This window comes from Triticum aestivum, chromosome 1D (genome assembly GCF_018294505.1).
Source record: "Triticum aestivum cultivar Chinese Spring chromosome 1D, IWGSC CS RefSeq v2.1, whole genome shotgun sequence".
Lineage (NCBI taxonomy): Eukaryota > Viridiplantae > Streptophyta > Magnoliopsida > Poales > Poaceae > Triticum > Triticum aestivum.
Genome location: NC_057796.1, coordinates 420,483,970 through 420,504,938, shown reverse-complemented (window position 1 = coordinate 420,504,938; position 20,969 = coordinate 420,483,970). Strand labels below are relative to the sequence as shown.

Sequence of the window (20,969 nt, the reverse complement as noted above, 5' to 3'; positions counted from 1 at the left end):
AAGAACTAGAGGAACTAAAGGAAAGACGCACATGTTTGCCTAATTGACAAGACTCGCAAAACACAGAATTATGAGAGTCCCTATTACATGATATGGTAAATTCACTAAGTATAGAAGCTAAGACGGCGGGGTTGGGATGGCCCAAGCGACGATGCCAGAGATCGACGGAGGCCAGCATGGATGTTGGAGGGGTGGCGGCAGGAACTCCATTAAAAGAATAAAGATCACCGGAGCTATTGAAGCGAGCGATCTCGGCCTTGGTCAGGTAATCCTTCACAGATAAACCAAAAGGGTCAAATTCAGCCGAAACTAGATTGTCGCAAGTAAATTGGCGAACAGAGATAAGATTTTTAATGAGGGCGGGTGCAACTAGAACATCGCGAAGTAAAAGAGGTTTGGTGGAAGAGGGAAGTTGAGCCTGACCAACACAATATATAGGAATAGATGATCCATCTCCAAGGATAATGGAAGGGAAGGAGATTTAGTGCAAGAAGATAACCAATTACTAGATGCAGACATATGACTAGAGGCCCCTGAATCAAAGATCCAATCCGTACCTGAGTTTCCTTGTGCAGCAAAGTTATTCATGGCCTGGAGAAAGGCAGCTTGATCCCAGCTCGGCGTCGCAGGTGAGGGTGGCGTCGGAAGCAGTGCCGGCGGATACGATGGTGAAGGCAGTAGGGCCGGCTGGGGAGTGTAGTAGGCATTGGCCGGCTGTGGTGGGGGTGGCGTCGGGAGCAGGGCCGGCTGAGGTGTGTAGTAGGCGCCACCGTCGGTGCTGTAATGACCATAAGGAGCATACGTCGGGGCGGCGTGATAGGCATTGGCCGGCTGTCGGGGGTTGAGAACCCCGGGAGCACCAGTAGGCGGCCGAAGGCCGGGTTGCCAGGCACCTGAGTATGCCGGCGGAGCACCGAGGGTGGACGGAGCGGACCAGGGCATGGACCATGCTTGAACAAGCCCCGTCCAAGGATCATGAGGAGGCCGCCATGCAACCGCAGATGGAGCACTGGTGGGTGGTGCAGGACTCGGTGCTGGTGATGTCGTAGGCGGAACCGAACGAGTCGACGGCGGCCTGTAGATAGGGTTTTTGCCGCGGTAGTTCGGACTAGGACGCCAGCCTGAGGGCGGTTCAACAGATGACGATGCGGACGGCCCGGCGGCAGGAGCCGGCCTGGAAGGCGGCGCTGGTGTAGACGACAGAGGAGGACGAGCCGCAGCATGAAAGATCTTGGGGCGAGAGTCCTTGCGAGCTTGTGTTTCCGCCGCGAGTTGTAGCAAGGAACGAACTTCAGCGAAGGTAGGAGGGGGCCGTATCATCGGTATGAACGAGGCTTGCTTGTCAAAGTCTTCGCTGAGGCCGACGACGACGATATTGATTAGCTGTGAGTCGCTAACTGTATCGCCGAGTTCGCGGAGCTCATCACCAATGGTCTTAACGCGCTGGCAGAACAGGTTCACCGGGGCGTCTCCTTGCACCATATTGCGAAGCTCGGTGTGGAGAGCATTTTTCCGAGCGTCGGTGTTGCTTTGGAAGAGCTGACGGAGGGAGTGCCAGATGTTGGCAGCGGTGGCGCCGTCGTGATCGAGCATGTTGAAGATCTCGGTGGTGATGCGGGTGTAGGACCACTGGACGATCGCGAGATCGTCTTTCAACCATTGTGGATCGTCGGGGCGGGGAAGACAGTTGGCGGCGACATGCGAGCGCAGGTTGCAGCGGCCGAGGTGGAGATCGAAGAGATGTCTCCAATGGTAGTAGTTGTGGGCAGCGAGATTAAGAACTATGGGGATGTAGGGGCTGACGTCGGAGATTGTGTCAGCAAGAGATATTGGTGCGGCGAGGATGAGTGCAGGGTAGTTTTGTGGAGCTATGGTGAGTGCCGAGAGAGAAGCGGCCGCGGCGTTGGCAGCCTTGGCGATGAGTGCGGCCTGGCGCTCGAAGTAGCCTGGCGGCGGCGGCAGCGGTGGCGTTGGCGGAGCCATACCCTAAACCCTGGGACCGGTATCTGATACCATGAAAGCTGAATAAAACTGTTGCTTATTGATGATTTGGTGCAGCATACAAGAGTATATAAGAGTATATAAGAGGGTACAAACCGACTTGGGTAGGGGTACAAAACTGACTTGACTAGAAGTCGTATGGCATGATGACTACTGTGGACAGCCACTCTTCGTCGATCGAGCAGCGAAGCACACCTACGAGCGCTCAGCATAAATTAAACGGCCGTTGCTGCGCTCGATCGAAACTGACAAACCTCCAACCGAAATTCTGCCTCCCGCCCAAACGAACCTCCTCCCCCTTCGCCCCCGAAGCCCAAACCAAGAAACGCCGCCCCGTTCTTGATTCTTGATCCCACCCTCGGCCGCGCGCGGCGATGGAGCTCTTCAAGGACGCGCGGTCCGTGCGGCTCAGGAGCCACCTGGGCACGTACCTCTGCGCGCTCGACGGCGTGGCCGTCTCCCACGGCCACCGCCGCAACTCCCGCGGCACGGTCTGGGCCGTGGAGCTCGCCGGCGACGACTACGTGCGCCTCCAGGGCCACCGGGGCCTCTACCTCGGCGCCACCGAGCTCCCCGCCGACGTCCTCGGCCGCGGCCGCGGCACCCGGGCCTGCTGCGGGGTCGTCCTGGGCTCACCGTCCTGCCCCAACGACAACGCCTTCCTCTGGTCGCCGCTGCGCGAGGGCGAGCACCTCGCGCTGTCCGGGCCCTACGGCCGCCTCCTCCGCGCCAGGTTCGGGCACACGGCGCAGGACAACGCCGTCACCGTCGACCTGGACGCCGACCCGGAGGAGAGCTCCTGGGTCGTCGAGGTCGTCCCGGCCGCGGAGGCGGCGCTGCTGCTGCCGCCGTCGCCACGCCCCTGCCGCGCCCAGTCCTGCAACGCCCGCTTGGAGGCGGACACGTCGGAGTCGGACACGGCGTCCAGCGTCCTCGCCAGGGTGCGCTCCGCCAAGGTACTCGAAAAGAAGCCTGATCGATTCTATCTTCTTGCTTGCTCCTTTCTCCTGTTCTTGCGCAATCCGAAGCAAATTTGTTGATTCCTTCAAGAAAGAATCATCTTCTTGAGTTTCCGCGGTGGATTCATGCGTATTTGCAAGCCGATTCCTACTTTCTTGAACGCTTCGTCCTGAATTCTTGTCGGGGGAAGAACAGGGTTTCTTTGATTCGTGGATTTTGTTCGTGATCGCGCAGGACATGACGAGTTCACTTGCTACGGTCGAGGAGGAGCCCCTGTCGATGCCGGCCGCGCGGCTGATCTTCTACAACACCGCCAGGGACGACGGCGGCGTGGACGAGTTCGACGAGGGGACGTGGAAGTACTTCTCGTTCAAGGAGCAGAGCCTGGCGGCGCTGCACCGCAGGCTGGAGGAGGAGACCCGGCGGCATGACTTCGTCGTCTGCCGCAGGAGCGGCCCGGGGCTGTTCCCCGTCGTCCTGGACCTCCCTCCCGGCAGCAGCCAGATGGAGTTCTTCCTCGTCCCGGCGCCTTCTCCTGCAGGTCAACAATGGGGTCGCTCTGCTTCTTTTGTTCTCTGATTTCCTGCTCTGGTTCAGCTTCTGAACATTTTGTTCTGAACTTCTGAACATTCTCAACATTTTGTTCTGAACTTCTGAACATTCTGAACATTTTGTTCTTCAGTGTGTATAACTGAAACCTGTGAAGCAATTTTATTTACGTTTTTGTTCTTCTTTTGCAGTGGCAGACGGTATTGTTTAGGATGATTGTGGCCCGGGACTGACTGTATGTACGTAGGAAAAGATGGAGAGAACTTCCGTCGGTGCGGCGATATGCATTTTGCGGTGTATATTCATTGGTACTGTGTGTACAAGAACATACTTGTTTCTACTGTGAAAATTCAGACACCTAAGATGGGGTCTTACACTTTTCTGTTTTGTTCTGTAGTTCTAGAAAATGACATGGAGTAGGCTTGAACATAAATGGTAGATGGGCAGAATTACAGAAAGGTCAAGTATACCTTTTTTTAGGGAAGGTCGATGTTGAAATCTTCGATGATCAATCTCTTCATTTTCAGCAATCCATCTAATATTGGAGGTCTTCTTGCGGAACATGTGTGTATGTTGGTTGATTTCTTGTTATCTACTCCCTCTGTCTTATAATGTAAGACGTTTTTTGGCTCTACACTAGAGCCAAAAAATGTGAAAGGAGTATATTGTAAGTGCATACCCAATGCTGATGTGGCTCACGCATGGCTCTGGTATGGTTAGAATTTTAGTTGTTCTATTTATACATTGTGTTGATTTTTTTGGCTAAAAGCATTCCAATTTTTGTGATAAATTCAGTGAATAATCTACTTGCAAATTCCACATCCTGAACAAGTAACATAAAACATATCTTAAGTGAATAACTGTTGTATTCACACATCAAACTATGATATCCCTCAAGGCAATGCTTTAGAGCATCTCCAACGGCCGCGCTATATAAGCGCCGCGCCAGAAATTTTTGGTTTTTAAGCGCGCGCGCAACCGCTCAGCGAGCTCCAGCGGAGGCGCAATAACCGCGCACGCAGCATAAAGAGTTCAGCGCGCGGTGCGAAACGCCATCGCACGCCGTTTATTTGGTGCGTCAGCTTCCGCGCGCCGTACACTCGAGCGCTCGCGCCGCATCCTCTCCGCCGCGCCACTTTTGCCCCACCCGCGCCGCCGCCGGCGAATTGGCCCGATGGACGGACGCGCCAGCACCCCCTCACCCCTTCCTACACCCGCGACCCCTCCGCCGCCGCCGCCGCAAACCCTAGCGCGGGGAGCTTTGGCTTCGCCTCCGCCGGTGCTCCTCCAAGCACCGGCATCGCGTGCGGCCTCTTCATGCTGCCACAGACAACCTCGGCGGCGGGTGGCGACGCACCGGCGCCCACCGTGAAGCCACGTGCCCCCCTCTCGAAGCTCCCAAATGCGGCGCGGGCGAAGAAGGGCAAGGTATCCGCGAAGAAGAACAAGGCGGCGGACGGCTCCTCTAGGCCGTCGAGGAAGAAGCTTGCAGGGCGTGCGACGGACGCAGTGGCGACCGAAGCACCGGCGAGCTCACTTGTTGAGCCAGCGGCCGACGCGCACAAGGTGTTCGATGAAATGCCCACAAGGTAAAATTTCGCCAACTTTTTGTTGTTGTTGTTGTTGTTGTTGTTGTTGTTGTTGTTGTTGTTGTTGTTGTTGTTGTTGTTGTTTTGAATGCGTACATATGGATAGCTTATTTGCTTCGTTGTATATACTTTGTAGTTGCAATGATGAGGCATATATGTCAATTATGGGTGTTGGCTCCAACAATTCTCATTGGTCTCAGACCAATGAGATGCATTTCGATGATCATGCGTTTGAGGTGGACGAGGATGGTGAGGACATCGTCGATGCACCAAAAGGAAGAGGGGGCAACTACACCATGGATGAAGACATATTGCTATGCAATACTCGGTTGCAAGTGTCGAGGGATCCCTCCGTTGGAGGGGATCAAAGTAGAGATGCATATTGGCTCCGGATGAAGGAACACCTTGATGTACACAACAAAAGTGGAATTGACCGCTCCGGAAGATCTCTACGCTCCCGGTGGTCGACAATCAACCGAGATTGTCAAAGGTGGTCGGCCGCACTTAAGGCAGTTGACAAGTTGAACCCAAGTGGCACTAATGATATAGATAGGGTAAGTGCCATTTCTTTCATGATTCTTCCATGTTCATCATGCTTCTTCTTGGTGTTTCTAGTGCTAACTTGTTTTTTCTGTTCTTCTCTGCTTCTTTTCTTCTCTGTTTCCTGCTTTGGTTCAGCTTCTGAACATTTGTTCTGTAGTTCTGAACATTTGGAACCTGTGAAGCAATTTTAGTTACTTTTTTGTTCTTCTTTGTTTGCAGTGGCAGGCGGCATTGTTTAGGATGGATGTGGCCCGGCATCTTCTATAGGAAAAGACAGAGAGAACTTCAGTTCGGTGCGGCGATATCCATTTTGCGGTGTATATTCATTGGTACTGTGGGTACAAGAACAAACTTGTTTCTACTGTAAAAATTCAGACAACTAGGATGGGGTCTTACCCTTTTGTTCTGTAGTTCTAGAGAATGACACGGAGTTGGCCTGAACATAAATGGTAGATGGAAACAATTGTCGGATCCATGTTTTAGTCCTGAAATAACCTACAAAAGGTTTGAAAAAGTTGCTCTGTTAAAAACACAATTGCTCCGACAATTTCAAAATTTCCCAAAATAAGACACACACCTTGACCCGGATATGTTCCTTAATTTGTGGTGAGTTCTAGCCAACTAGTTCCAGAAAAAATTTGTTACTAGTAGGTGGAGGCAAATTGAAGGCTACAACAAAGATAACAATGATGAATTGTTTTCCTTGGTCACAAAAGCAACATTTTCTGCGTTTGTCAATTTATTTTGTTAGGATGACCCCTCCCCCACTCCACCTGCATCACCAGCATCTCGAGTGAAAGAGCCCCCCCCCCCCCCCCCCCCCCGCGCAAGACTCTAGGTTGGAAGCATCGTTAATTATCTTGAGTCGTGTCTCCCAACATATGGCTACCAAACCTCAAGGGCTTCCCAATCCAATAGTTCGTTGATTTCCTTCTGGCACATGTAGAATCATGAACTAGCATTTCATTAACGTGGATAGAGAATGTTCAGAGCGAATAGAATAAAATGGTTTCTAAAGATTTTTGCTCGGAGTGAGATGTGTTTGGAAACTAAAATTACAAAGATGAGATAATATTATAAAATGAAGTTGATACAATAGCTTACCCACCGGACATGGAGTTTATGAGCACGAGCTCACATGAACCCTTTGTAACAGTAAAATGCGGAAAAACATTTTTTTAATCTGATATTTTTTACAACAAACATTGATGTGTGTTTTACATGCGTGCAAATTTTCGTGATGAACCCCGATATTCCAAAAAGACCCGTTTTCAAAAGCATTTCGGAGCATCAGTTTTGTTATTTTTGCCCAGGCCTCCATGAATATTATTTCATTGCGCAAATTTGCACGCATGTGAAACAGACATATGTGTTTGTTGAATTTTCTTAGTTTTCTATATTTTACTACTACTACTACTAAGGGTGCATGTGAGCTCGTGCTCACAAGAGCACTTATGCTTACCTACGAACATACTAGCAATATACAACCGGGAAAGCTTGGAGCACTAAAGTCCAAATAGTTGTATGTCTATAAAACAACTTTCGCAAACTCGCGACTTCTTCACATATGTACATAAGCAACAACGAAAAGATCGAGCATGGATTAAACAACACAAGAACATTTTTTTTAGAGAAAAGACATAGAGTCCATCAAATTAATGAAGCCATCAAGCTGCTAGGATACAAATGAGCTGATTACAAAGGCCAAAACTTGACCAAAAACTGAAAGATCACAGGTAGATCATGCTCGAGACCAGGAGCTACAAGAAGAAAAGCAACAAACGCCATCGCCTACATTAAGAAACCATAGTTAAGCCACCAGAGCACCAAAAGCAGCTAGAGCGGCAGAGCAGAGGTCAACCAGAGACGCTAGTGCACGCAGATGGGAGAGGCTGAACCACATGGAGAGAAACCTGGCACTGCGTCGACCCAAAGGGGCCATTGTTGGGGAGGAGAACGCAGTCTCCCCTTTGTCCATGCCATGTCACTACACGAGGACGCTGAACACTGTCCAACAACCATCGGACAGGAGCCACTGAAGGATTGTGGACCAGCCAACTCGCCTCCCACACCACCAGCAACCTAGAGAGTAGCACACCACCACCGCCACCAATCACCAAACACCACAACCGCAACTGCGCCATCCCTAGGACGACACCTCCAAAGAGGAACACGCTGTTGGAACGCCGCCGTCGTCCAATCCAAAAGGCCAAGGCTTTCACCTGGGAGCGGGGGGAATCGAAGAAGAGGGGTGGCGATCGAAAGCTCGGCGTGCCCTCAAGAGGGAACCAGCGCAGGAGCGCCGACACCATCGAGGTTGACACGAAGTATGCCAAGGGTTTCCCTCGTTCTAGTCTCCTGCCAACCCATGCCCAACGACTAGATCTGGCGGGCGGGCCGTAGCAAGGGGAGGGGGCCAGTATCCAGATCCGGTGGAGCCACCGAAACATCTCACAACCACGGAGGACCTCTGCCGCCCACACGGACGGAAGGAACGGCTAGCTCCTGCGACGCCATCCACCGGTGAGATCCGTGCTGCCATCTCCACCCGGGGCCGCTACCCCGGCATCTGGAGCTCCTTGAGACGGGGCAGGGCAGCCGAGCCTCACCGCCACCTTCATCGGAGGCCGCACACCTGGAACGACGGAGTCCTCGGGCGGCGGCATGGAGTGGGAGGGATGGCTAGCTACTCGAGTCCCGAGGGTTAGTATCCATAGTGTAGGCCACATAGCATTTCCTATTTATTTTTTGGTACTCGACATCCATTCTACACATATAGAACAGAGAGATTGACACCACATGAAGATCCTTATCAATCAAACTCTTGGATTTCAAACTAATGTTATATTGTCATCTTGTAGTGGTGGTGATTTGTTATTTATATGGGACATTTACATCTGTGCCCCTAACTCGAACCCACTACTCAGTTTTGCCCCTAGTTTTCGGGTATGCTTAGTTTTGCCCCTCTGCCGTCAGTGCCACTTATAGAAATGCCCCTCCGCTCCGTTTTCGTCCAGTCAAGGCTGTTTGACCGCTAACTTGCCGTCAGTTTGACATATTTGCCCCTCTTTCTTACATGTGGGCCCTCTCTTACCTCTTCGCTTCACTCTCTCTCTCTGCTCTTTCTCTCGCTCGACCCTAACCCTAGCTCTCTCCCCCAAATCGCCCCCTCACCCGTGTTGGGGAACGTAGTAATTTCAAAAAAAATCCTACGCACACGCAAGATCATGGTGATGCATAGCAACGAGAGGGGAGAGTATTGTCTATGTACCCTCGTAGACCGTAAGCGGAAGCGTTATACCAACGCGGTTGATGTAGTCGTACGTCTTCAAGATCCGACCGATCCAAGTACCGAAAGCACGGCACCTCCGAGTTCTGCACACGTTCGGCTCGGTGACGTCCTCGCCTTCTCGATCCAGCAAGAGGGGCGAAGTAGTAGATGAGTTCCGGCAGCACGACGGCGTGGTGACGGTGTTGGTGAAGAACAATCTTCGCAGGGCTTCGCCTAAGCACTACGAAAACTATGACGGAGGATAAACTAGAGGAGACGGGGTTGCCGACACACGGCTTGGTGTTTCTTGATGTGCCTTTGGTGCTAGCCCTGTCCCTCTATTTATATGTTGAGCCCTGGGGTCGAAACTTAGAGCAAAAGCCTCCTCAAAGTCGGTTTTGCCCAAAAAGCAAGAGTCCCACTCGGACTCCAGGACCAAACACCACAATCCTTGGCATCTGGCCCAGATGCCATGGGCCTTGGCGTCTGGCCTAGGGTCAGACGCCAGGGTCTCGGGCGTTTGGCCCCCTGGCCTCCGCAAAACTCCTTTTGCACCGACTTATAGCCCCGTGGGCCTGACCCCTTGGCCTAACCATATCATCCAATATATGAATCTTTACCTCCGGACCATTCCCGAGCTCCTCATCATGTCCGTGATCTCATCCGGGACTCCGAACAACATTCGGTCACCAACATACATAACTCATATAATACTATATCGTCAATGAACGTTTAAGCGTGCGGACCCTACGGGTTCGAGAACTATGTAGACATGACCAAGGCACCTCTCTGGTCAATAACCAATAGCGGAACCTGGATGCCCATATTGGCTCCTACATATTCTACGAAGATCTTTATCGGTCAGACCGCATAACAACATACGTTGTTCCCTTTGTCATCGGTATGTTACTTGCCCGAGATTCGATCGTCGGTATCTCAATACATAGTTCAATCTCGTTACCGGCAAGTCTCTTTACTCGTTCCGTAATACATCATCCCGCAACTAACTCATTAGTTACAATGCTTGCAAGGCTTATAGTGATGTGCATTACCGAGTGGGCCCAGAGATACCTCTCCGACAATCGGAGTGACAAATCCTAATCTCGAAATACGCCAACCCAGCAAGTACCTTCGGAGACACCTGTAGGGCACCTTTATAATCACCCAGTTACGTTGTGACGTTTGGTAGCACACAAAGTGTTCCTCCGGTAAACGGGAGTTGCATAATCTCGTAGTCATAGGAACATGTATAAGTCATGAAGAAATCAATAGCAACATACTAAACGATCAAGTGCTAAGCTAACGGAATGGATCAAGTCAATCACATCATTCTCCTAATGATGTGATCCCGTTAATCAAATGACAACTCTTTGTCTATGGCTAGGAAACATAACCATCTTTGATCAATGAGCTAGTCAAGTAGAGGCATACTAGTGACACTCTGTTTGTCTATGTATTCACACATGTATCATGTTTCCGGTTAATACAATTCTAGCATGAATAATAAACATTTATCATGATATAAGGAAATAAATAATAACTTTATTATTGCCTCTAGGGCATATTTCCTTCAACCCGAACCCTAGCGGCTTCGATTCCCCACCATGGAAAACTCCAGATCAATGGCGGGCACGGTAGAGATTCGGTGGACCTGACTCTTTATGTGAGCTGTGCTGCGATTCGGAGCCAACCGCTGCGGATGGAGGTCGACGGTGGTTGTGGCGCCGGCGGCGGCCATGAAGGGAGCACAAATCCGAAGGGGTAAGTGCAGTACTTTCAGATCTGAAGCCTGCTATACGTATTGTAGTTTGATTTGATTCCTAGTGTTCATCTGCGTTCGTAGTGCTCATTTGGTTTGATTTTTTTTTTCTGTTTTTCATTGTCATTCGTAGGGTGGACTATATATGTTTGGATTGTAGAATGGAAACAACTCTTCTAGTTCCTGCTAGTACAAAAGCAGGGAACACAAGATTTTCATTTCCTTTGGTAGTGGAGAGCACACTGAAGTTTGTGCAGTTTAGATCTCATATTTGTGCTAAATACCCGTGGGGAATACATGATGCAGTTGAATTCAGGTACTGGGATATTGATAGTTCAGTTTGGGTCCCAGTCCAATGTGATGCTGAGTTAGAAAAAATGTTTAGAATTCATGCTCATTTCCCAGTCAAATTGGAAATCAATGTCATACAAAGAAAAAGAGGATTGACAGAGAGCAGTGGCAGAAAATCAAAATCTACTAGTTCTAGAGGTAGGAGCAGAATATCCAGGGGGAGAAAAACAAGTGTTAGCAGTCAGAAGAGAGCTTCAGATGCAGGAGAGAGCTCTATGCAGGTACCAGGAACACCATCAGAGCAAGTGCCTATTTATGCAGGTCCTACTCAGAGCAGAGATTCTGTTGATCCAAATATTGAGGAGGGTCTTCCTGATGACTGGCCTACAGACGATGAGGATGAAAGGCTTTTCCCTCAGTTTGTTACAAAACATAAGGCCAAGAAGACAGATGATGATGGGAATGAAGATTATATGCCACCACCAGAAGGAATGTTTGATGAGCCAGGTGAAGATGAGTTGGAGGAGGACCAGTACATGGGATATAGTGAGGATCCTGATGATGGAAGGCCAGATGTGCAGTACAACAGAGATGATCCTTCTTTAAAAGAAGGAACTATATTTTCCGGTGCTTTAGACTATAGGAATGCACTAGCTACATTTTCAATTAGAACTCAGAGTGAGTATGTAGTAGACAAGAGTGATCCTACCAGGTTGACTGTTCATTGTGCTTATAAGAGGTGTAGATGGAGGATGCATGCCTCCTTAATGAGAAATAGCTCATTGTTTCAGGTACAAACAATAGGTGCATATGTAGTTACATTGCAAATATTTTTCAGTTATTTGTTGCAGCAAGTATTTCTGACATGTAATTGAACTGTCAATATTGCAGGTCAAAGTGAACTAGTCTGCACATACTTGTCCAAGTGTAAGCAGAAGGCAAAGACTGAAGTTAGCTAAGTGCAGATGGGTTGCTGATGCAGTGAAGCATTGGGTTTTAGAGGATTCAGAGGTTGGAATTACAGAGTTGAAAAAGAACCTGAAGAAAAAATATGGCCTGCAAGTCCCATACATGAGAGTGTTCTATGGAAAGCAGATGGCACTGGACAACATTTATGGTAAGTGGACTGACTCATTTCAATTGTTGTACACTTACAAGGCAGAAGTTGAGAAAGCATCTCCTGGAAGTGTAGTTAACATTGACAAGCACACTGTAGAGTACAAAATAGCTGGAAGAACTAGACAAAAAGAGTGCTTTAGAAGAGTGTTTGTTTCTTTCAAAGCATGCTGGCAGGGTTTTTTAGATGGATGAAGGCCCTATCTTGCAGTAGATGGCACAACACTGAATGGAAGATATAAAGGCCAACTTGTGAGTGCATGTGCAGTGGATGCTTGCAACTGGATCTTCCCAGTAGCAGTAGGAGTTGTTGAGTCTGAAAATACAGATAGTTGGACATGGTTTTTTCAGAATTTAAAAGAACTAATAGGACATCCACCAGGTCTTGTCATCCACACAGATGCATGCAAAGGACTAGAGACTGCTGTTGAAGATGTATTCACAGGAGTTGAGCACAGGGAATGCTTGAGGCATTTGGCAGCTAATTTCTCCAAAACATTTAGAGGAATTTTTTTTGATGATAATTTGTGGCCCTGTTCATTGACATATAGCATGAAAAAACACAATTATCATCTCAGACAGCTATACAGCAAACCTGGTGTGAAAGAGTACCTAGAAGAGCATCATAGCAAACTATGGGCCAGGGCCTTGTTCAATGAAATATGCAAAGTTGATTATGTCAATAACAATTTAGTTGAGTTATTAAATTCCAAAATTAAGAAGTGGAAGGATACACATTGTGGACTTGCTTGATAAAATTAGGTAGTTCATAATGGAAAAGTTTGACTTGAGACAGCAGATTGCAGCTGGGACATACAATGGGCACATCATAATCCCAAAAATCATGATTATGCTTCATGCAAAATCAAAAGACCTTGATATGTCCATAGTGAAAAGAAGCACATTTGAGGCAGAGATCACTGCAATTGACAAGGAAAAAAGAGAGTGGAGATATCCTGTTAATTTGCAAACACATACTTGTAGTTGTAGAAAGTGGCAAATAACAGGACAACCATGCATGCATGCATTGTACTTTATCACTTCAATGAGAGGTCCTGTTAGTGAGATTGATTAGTATGTTCATGAGTATTTCTCTATGGAAAAATTCAAGGCTACTTATGCTGATAATCTGCCACTTCTGGAGGGCAAGCAACAATGGGATGTTGTAGACCCAGGATTTAAATTGAGTGCTCCATTGCAAAATAGGCTACCTGGTAGACCTAGGAAGACAAGAATTAGGGCTAAATCAGAGGGAAAAGGACTTGGAGGAAGAAAGAATAAGTGTTCAAGATGTGGGAAGCTTGGGCACAAAGGCAGACACTGCAAAGAGTCCATTGACCTTGCATTTGGAGAGGAAGAACATTGGGGTGCTGATAATGCTGATGATGAACCTCTGTCTAAAAATGATGAAGCAACTGATGTTGCTACTGATGCAACAACTGCTACTAATGAAACTATGGCAGATGCTGCTACTGATGATGTAAATGCAAATGCAAGTGCTGGAGATGCTGCTAATGCAAATGCAAGGGCTGAAGATGCTGCAAATGCAAATGCAACTGCTGGAGATGATGTAAGTGAAAAAAATGCAAGTGCTGGAGATGCTGCTAATGCAAATGCAACTTCTGCATATGCAACAACAGTCAGTAGTGCAGTCAGGTACTTTTTTGGTTTATTTTTGAAGTTATTTCCTAAATTCTTCAATGTTTGCTAATTTACCTCTCCCATTTATTTGTGACTTTGCAGCCCAAGAAAGAACTACAAAAGACCAGCTGAGAGGGGACAGTCACCACTTAAGAGAAGTTCAAAATTGTAGAAGAGGAGATTATAGGTTCTGTCACTGGAAGCAATAATCCTACCAGTTCTTCTACTCCAAACAAGGCTGTGAGCGAAACTGTGAGCACCAGGAGGAGTTCTAGGCTCTCTTCAAACCCAGCTTGCAATACCAGGAGCAAGAAGAACAAGTAGATGTGGTAGTACTTGTAATGCTGTGAAAATTTGTTGTGGGTGTGAAAATTGTAAGGTCATGTACTAGATTTGAAGTTTGTTGTGGCACAATGCTGTGAACTCTCTTATGTCTCAATGTGATCATGTCCTATGTTTGGTCCAGCTGCTAGTGTGCCCATTTAACTGTCATTTTTGTCACATTACTACTGCACTGTCAAGTTTTGTCACATTACTACTGCACTGTCAAGTTTTGTCACATTACTACATTGCTACAAAATGGAACACAATATACTCAAAATAGCAAACTCATTTCCAGTTAAAACTTGTCAAATTACACCAGATGAAACTCATTTCCAATGTGCTTTGGAACAAATACAACTAATTAAGATAGCTCACACAGCAATACATTACATTTCATTACATACCATAATCCAGCTAGTATGGATTCTTAAACCACTCAGAAAAAACTGATGCCAAAATGCTAATGCAAATTACTATGACAAATCCCCATGTTTGCATAAGTTCATTTCTTTTCTTGATCTTCAACTTGAGTTTCTTATTCTTCTCTGTTAAGTACATCAACCTCCTCTCCAAATGATGGGACTTTAGCCAGCTTTTCTCCAATCCAGCATGAAGTTCCTCGAATGCACGAGCAACACAATCTGTGGGAGGGGGATCAATCCAAACTACCCAGTCGCATTCATCAGGGAGTTGCAGAATTATATCTTACATTATACAACAAAAAATTGGCAAATAATGAAAGCAAAATGAGAGGACAGACGGAGTGGGAATGAGAGTTAATCCCTTACATCTAGGGGGCAGCCTAAGAATCTTCTTCCCGTGCTTGCACCTCCCCAGGCGATGCGACGAGCGGGGATGAGACCGTGCCCTGCGCACCGCCGCGTCGTGCTCATCTCCAGCCCAGAGAATGACGGATGGGGAAGGTAGAACTCGGATTGAAATTGAACAATCCCAACACCATCGACCTAAACGCAGGAAATCCCCAATCTGATGAACCCTAATTGGGACAGAAATCCCCCCAGATCGATCCACCGACGAGCCACACTTACCTCGCAAGCCACCGACGAGCTCGACGTGGACATGACGTCGCCCTCCAAATCGACCCACCGTCGGCCTCTGAATCCTGTTGCGGTCGCTCTCTCCCCTGTCCAAATTGAGCCGTCGAGAGGTTGAAGAAGAGCAGAGATAGAGTGAAGCGAAGAGGTAAGAGAGGGCCCACATGTAAGAAAGAGGGGCAAATATGTCAAAATGACGGCAAGTTAGCGGTCAAACAGCCTTGACTGGACGGAAACGGAGCGGAGGGGCATTTCTATAAGTGGCACAGACGGCAGAGGGGCAAAAATGAGCATCCCCGAAAACTAGGGGCAAAACTGAGTAGTGGGTTCGAGTTAGGGACAGAACTGGAATTGGCCCTATTTATATATATTGTGCTCCTAATAGTGAATCAACATCATGTGCCTACGTTTGTTGGCTTCAAGTTACTCCCGCCGTCCAAAAATACTTGTCATCAAAATGAATAAAAAGGGATGTATGTAGAACTAAAATACGTCTAGATACTTCTCCTTTTTTCCATTTTGATGACAAGTATTTCCGGACGGAGGGAGTATTTACTTTAGTTGTTCTATATGTTATACTCCCTATTGAGTTTTTGGGAAAAACACATCAAGTTTTGTGATTAAAGCAAGTGAATAATCATTGGAAATTCACAGCATGAGAAAGTCAAACTAACACATGTCGAGCAATGAACAAGTGCACTCAAACCGGAAACCACATTATTCCTAAAGAAGACTCTTTGTATTAGCCCCACCTTGTGATATCTATAATCTACCAGGCCTCCCAACCACACCATGTAAAGGCATCATATCATCGTAGCTTCCCTTAGTCACCTGCAACAACAACTAAATGCTAGTCTTGATATGAACCTGAGTCATCCCCCAAGCTTGTGCTATAGACAATGGTTGAATACATGCATGTATTTTGGGTATCTTGCTACCCCTGCTCCAACTACGTCACTAGAGGCATCTAAGATGACAAAGCACCATCCCCTCGATCCGTCCGACTCTAGTAAGGACCCATTATTATTAATCTTGAGCATGTCTCCCACAAGTGGGTGTCAAACCTCGAGGCTTTAGTTTGTGGGCTTGGCTTCACTGTCTAAATGGATTGCTTTTGGCACATGTTAAATCAGGGGCCACATTCTTGAACAATCAAAATATAAACATCAATGGTATTCCACCTCACATTTTATTAGCACATAGAGAGAACATTTGGAGCGAAGAAAGTAAAGGTGTTCATTTCATAGAAAAAAGTTGCAGACCATTTCATAAACAATTGGTTCGAGAGGATGGCTCAGAGTAGGATGTATAGGGAATAAAAATTATAGATGAGTGAAGATATTTTAAATTAAACTCGAGCCAGTACTTACCTACCAACATAGGACATGATATAATTTGTGAAATCATGAGCACTAGGTCCAAATAATGATACAACCATAAAACATCATTCTCAAACTTGTGGCTTCTTCATGTACATGAAGGTGTATAATTAATAACCAAAACACGGAGCACACCTAGCACACGACACTAGTGGCACAATAACAATTCATGTGTGTGTGTGGGGGGGGGGAGGGGGTGGGTTGTGGAGAGGGAAAACCATGTGCATGAAGCTAAATGGTACCAATGTTCCGGTATTGAGAGAAGCCAACTAGGAATAGGAAGCGTTGGGAATTGAAGTTGGCAACACATGGATTAAAAAAGAACCAGATTATTGTGGTGTTGGAATCCATAATGCAAGCTAAGTACCATTGGCAATTCACCTTTGGGATTAGTCAGGCTTTCTACATGTAGTATGATTGTCGTTGCAATATGATCTCCATATCCAGTAATAAATCTATTGGATATCAAGAACCCAACAAATTTTGGAACGCCTTCTTGCGGTGTTGGTGATATTTGTTGTGTATATACTTCCGTGATTCAGCACCAAATGCCTCTGTTACTTTCTCTCAAGTTTTCGACGTTGGCAATGCATACCAATGCTAGTTGTTTGAAATTGGCTTTGGTATGGATGGAATTTTGGTTGGTATATGAAATAGTTATACTTAGTGTTGGACCGTTTAGCAAAATAAACATTTCATTATGTTATTATTAAGCATTTCACCTTTTACAATTAAAGTAAGTGAATAATCCACATGGAAATTTCCATCTAGAGGAAGTCAAATTAGACATATCTTGGGCAAATAACATATGCATTCATAATCGAAACCAGAATATTCCTCGAGGGGCCACTTTGCATCAACCCTAGCTTATCATATCAACAATCTATTATGTAGTTAGCTCAAACATAAATTCTCAAGGGAATGCTTTGCGTCGAATCTACCTTAAAATAATGCGTCTAGCTCTTTGATTACAAGCTTCAATGGTATGAAAAGACAGTGAAAACTTGAGTTTGGTGTGGTGATATGCATCTTGTGTTATATATTAGTTAGAACCGTGTACATGAACATACTTCCTTATCCTGTGAAAATTCAGAAACCTAAGATGGATCCTACCTTTTTTGTTCTATAATTATGGAAAATAATATGTAGTTTGCTTAAATAAAAATGGTAGATGGAAAAAAATTCAAGATGGTCATTCAAAAAATTTGGGTAAGTCAATTTTGTGAGAGAATGAATGGTTGGAGGAGGAAGAAAGCTAAAGGAAGAAGAAAGAAGGATGATAGTTGGATCTTGATCTAATTGAAAGAAATATGCCCTAGAGGCAATAATAAATTTGTTATTTTATATTTCCTTATATCATGATAAATGTTTATTATTCATGCTAGAATTGTATCAACCGGAAACTTGATACATGTGTGGATACATAGACAAAACACCGTGTCCCTAGTAAGCCTCTACTAGACTAGCTCGTTAATCAAAGATGGTTAAGTTTCCTAACCATAAATATGTGTTGTCATTTGATGAACGAGATCACATCATTAGTAGAATGATGTGATGGACAAGACCCATCCGTTAGCTTAGCATATCGATCGTTTGGTTTTATTGCTACAACTTTCTTCATGTCAAATACATATTCCTTTGACTATGAGATTATGCAACTCCCGGATACCGGAGGAATGCCTTGTGTGCTATCAAACGTCACAACGTAACTGGGTGATTATAAATATGCTCTACATGTATCTCCGAAGGTGTTTGTTGGGTTGGCATAGATCAAGATTAGGATTTGTCACTCCGAGTATGGGAGAGGTATCTCTGGGCCCTCTCGGTAATGCACATCATAATAAGCCTTGCAAGCAATGTGACTAATGAGTTAGTTGCGGGATGATGCATTACGGAACGAGTAAAGAGACTTGCCGGTAACGAGATTGAACTAGGTATGAAGATACCGACGATCGAATCTCGGGCAAGTAACATACCGATGACAAAGGGAATAATGTATGTTGCCATTACGGTACGACCGATAAAGATCTTCGTAGAATATGTGGGAACCAATATGAGCATCTAGGGTCCAATGTTGGTTATTGATCGGAGAGGTGTCTCGGTCATGTCTAAATAGTTGTCGAACCCGTAGGGTACGCACGCTTAACGTTCGATGACGATTTTGTATTATATGAGTTATGTGATTTAGTGACCGAATGTTGTTCGGAGTCCCAGATGAGATCACGGACATGACGAGGAGTCTCGGAATGGTTGAGAGGTAAAGATTCATATATAGGATGATGATATTCGGACGTCGGAAGTGTTCTGGGGGTACCGGGTACATATCGGGTTACCGAAAGGGGTTTCGGGCATCCCCCCGGCAACTACATGGGCCTAATGGGCCAAGAAGGGGACAGACCAGCCCCTAGGGGGATGGTGCGCCCCATGTAGGCAAAAATAGGGGGGAACGAAAGAGGAGAAGAGGGAAAGGAAGGGGAGGGATTCGGCCTCCCCCTTCCTTCTCTCCTTCCTCCTCCTTCCTTCCCCCTCCGGATGAATATGGAAGGGGGGAGGCCGAATTGGGAGGCGCCCAAGTAGGATTCCTCCTACTTGGGGCGCCCCCTTGGCTGCCTCTCCTTCCCCTCCAACCTATATATATGAGGGGGAGGCCCCGCTAGAACACACAACATTGGTTCCTAGCCACCGATGAGACACCACGTGATGATTGGGTGTGATAGGCTCTACGTTCACATACAACGGGTGCAAGACAGTTTTGCACATGCGGAATACTCGGGTTAAACTTGACGAGCTTAGCATGTAGAGACATGGCCTCGGAACACTGGAGACCAAAAGGTCGAACGTGAATCATATAGTATATATGATCAAGATAGAGATGTTCACCATTGAAGACTACTCCATCTCACGTGATGATCGGACATGGTTTAGTTGATTTGGATCCCGTAATCATTTAGATGACTCAAGGGATGTCTATTAAAGTGGGAGTTCTTAAGTAATATGATTAATTGAACTTAATTTATCATGAACTTAGTCCTGATAGTATTTGCATATCTATGTTATAGATCAATAGCTCGCGTATAGCTCCCCTGTTTTATTTTTGATATGTTCCTAGAGAAAACTAAGTTGAAAGATGATAGTAGCAATGATGCGGACTAGGTCCATGATTTGAGGATTATCCTCATTACTACACAGAAGAATATGTCCTTGATGCACCGCTAGGTGACAGACCTATTGCAGGAGCAGATGCAAACATTATGAATGTTTGACAAGCTCGGTATGATGACTACTTGATAGTTTAGTGAACCATGCTTTACGGCTTAGAACTGGGACTTCAAAAATGTTTTGAACGCCATGGAGCATATGAGATGTTCCAAGAGCTGAAAATGATATTTCAGACTCATGCCCGTGTTAAGAGGTATGAGACCTCTGACAAGTACTTTGTCTACAAGATGGAGGAGAATAGCTCAGCTAGTGAGCATGTGCTCAGAATGTCTGGGTACTACAATTGCTTGAATCAAGTGGGAGTTAATATTCCAGATAAGATAGTGATTAGCAGAGTTCTCTAGTCACTATCACCAAGTTACTAGAACTTCGTGATGAACTATAGTATGCAAGGGATAACGAAAATGATTTCCAAGCTCTTCGCGATGCTGAAATCGGCGAAGGTAGAAATCAAGAAATGGCATCAAGTGTTGATGGTTAAAGAAGTACACTAGTTTCAAAAAAAGGCAAGAGAAAGAAAGGGAACTTCAAGAAGAATGGCAAGCAAGTTGCCACTCCCATGAAGAAGCCCAAAGCTAAGACCCAAACTTGAAACTGAGTGCTTCTACTGCAAAGGAAATGGTCACTGGAAGAGGAACTGCCCCAAAACTTGGCGGATAAGAAGGATGGCAAAGTGAACAAAGGTATATTTGATATACATGTTATTGATGTGTACTTTACTAGAGTTCATAGTAGCCCCTGGGTATTTGATACCAATTCAGTTGCTAAGATTTGTAACTCGAAACAAGAGTTGCAAAATGAACAGATACTAGTTAAGGGCGAGGTGACGATGTGTGTTTTAAGTGATTCCAAGGTTGATAAGATCACCATCGCACACTCCCTTTACCTTCAGGATTAGTATTGAACCTAAAATAAATGTTAATTGGTATTTGCGTGGAGCATGAATATGATTGGATCATGTTTATTGCAATATAGTTATTCATTTAAGTCAAAGAATAATTGTTATTCTGTTTACATGAATAAAACCTTCTATGGTCATACACTCAATATAAATGGTTTATTGAATCTCGATCGTAGTGATACACATATTCATAATATTGATGCCAAAAGATGCAAAGTTGATAATGATAGTGCAACATATTTATGGCACTGCCGTTTATGTCATATTGGTGTAAAGCGCATGAAGAAACTCCATGCGGATGGACTTTTGGAATTACTTGATTATGAATCAGTTGATACCTGTGAACCATGTCTCATGGGCAAGATGACTAA

General features: G+C 46.0%; 1 protein-coding gene across 1 annotated transcript; it reads left to right on the top strand.

Annotated features, from left to right (window-relative positions):
• Positions 1-2,261: 2,261 nt before the first annotated feature.
• On the top strand, positions 2,262-4,066 carry LOC123172393 (uncharacterized). Its single transcript, XM_044589385.1, has 3 exons — positions 2,262-2,957; positions 3,196-3,502; positions 3,702-4,066. Exons 1-3 carry the CDS (start codon positions 2,376-2,378, stop codon positions 3,719-3,721), a joined length of 909 nt encoding a protein of 302 aa, XP_044445320.1. The 5' UTR covers positions 2,262-2,375; the 3' UTR covers positions 3,722-4,066.
• The last annotated feature ends 16,903 nt before the right edge of the window (positions 4,067-20,969 follow it).